At 54.2% G+C, this 952-nt stretch overlaps 1 protein-coding gene across 2 annotated transcripts in view; it reads left to right on the top strand.

Moving 5' to 3' along the window:
• Positions 1-952, top strand: part of RBM19 (RNA binding motif protein 19) — a 106,359-nt gene that overhangs the window by 11,535 nt on the left and 93,872 nt on the right. For both annotated transcript variants that reach the window (XM_023528245.1, XM_023528244.1), the window contains exon 9: positions 379-450. In XM_023528245.1, the coding sequence (XP_023384013.1) occupies positions 379-450 (72 nt within the window). The remainder of the gene's footprint in view (positions 1-378; positions 451-952) is intronic.

Here is a 952-nt window from a genome sequence, read left to right as displayed (position 1 = left end):
AGGCTGCCTTTTCCTGTCTCAGCTGGGGAACCTGAGCCTCGACTCCCTTTTAGAATCAGATACCTTCCTTTCCTGCAAAAGTCTGGCAGGCCCTAGTCAGGGTGGCTTAGGCTGGGAGGGAGGCAGAGGCCTCCTGTGTTTCTGACTCCTGCAGTCCAGGGTCTTCGTGTGTAAGATCAGGCCACAGGGTCTAAACACTTCCTACAGGGGGTGGGAGGGAATCTTTGCATTTTGGAGATTCGACAAAAATCGAGGCTTTTTTCCCCCCTTTCTGCTCAGATTCTCCCAAACACCGGGCACAGTGCGGGTGTTCCTCGGTGACTCCTGCGAGTATCTGCGGGACGTGCAGGTTTGACCTTTGTCCTTGTCCTTCCCCAGGGTACATCTTTGTGGATTTCTGCAGCGAAGAGGAAGTAAAGAAAGCTTTGAAATGCAACAGAGACTACATGGGTAAGGGGCTCAGGGCAGCGGCCACGTCCGCGTGGTTTCAGGGCTTCGTTCATTTGTTCATTCATTCAGTCCACAAGTTTTATCGAGGGTCTGTTGTGTTCTAGGCACTGGGGAGATAGAAGCGAGCAGAACAGACCAAAATCCCTGCCCTCTTGTAGCCGACTTAGAGAAAACAGACAGAGGGGGAAGAGACGGGCAGGAAACAGGCCATGCCGTGGGAAAACACGGAGCGAGAGAGGGCTGGGGATGGAGGAGGCACGTTCGTTAATAGGATGACGTCTGTCGGGCCTCCCTGAGAAGGTGACATTGGAGCAGAACCTCAAGAAGTAGAGGGATTAAGCCGTGGCTTTGAGGGGCAGGCAGTTCCAGTACAGGGAACAGCACAGGGAACACCATGCGTGAGTTCTTGGAGTAGAGAGGTCCGCTGAATGATCCCCAGGATCTGACCTGTCCCTGGCACAGACAAGTGATTCAGGTCCAGCCGTCGGCCCCTCCTGAGACA

The sequence above is a fragment of the Pteropus vampyrus genome, unplaced genomic scaffold (genome assembly GCF_000151845.1).
Source record: "Pteropus vampyrus isolate Shadow unplaced genomic scaffold, Pvam_2.0 Scaffold23, whole genome shotgun sequence".
NCBI lineage: Eukaryota > Metazoa > Chordata > Mammalia > Chiroptera > Pteropodidae > Pteropus > Pteropus vampyrus.
This window is presented reverse-complemented; position numbering and strand designations above follow the sequence as displayed.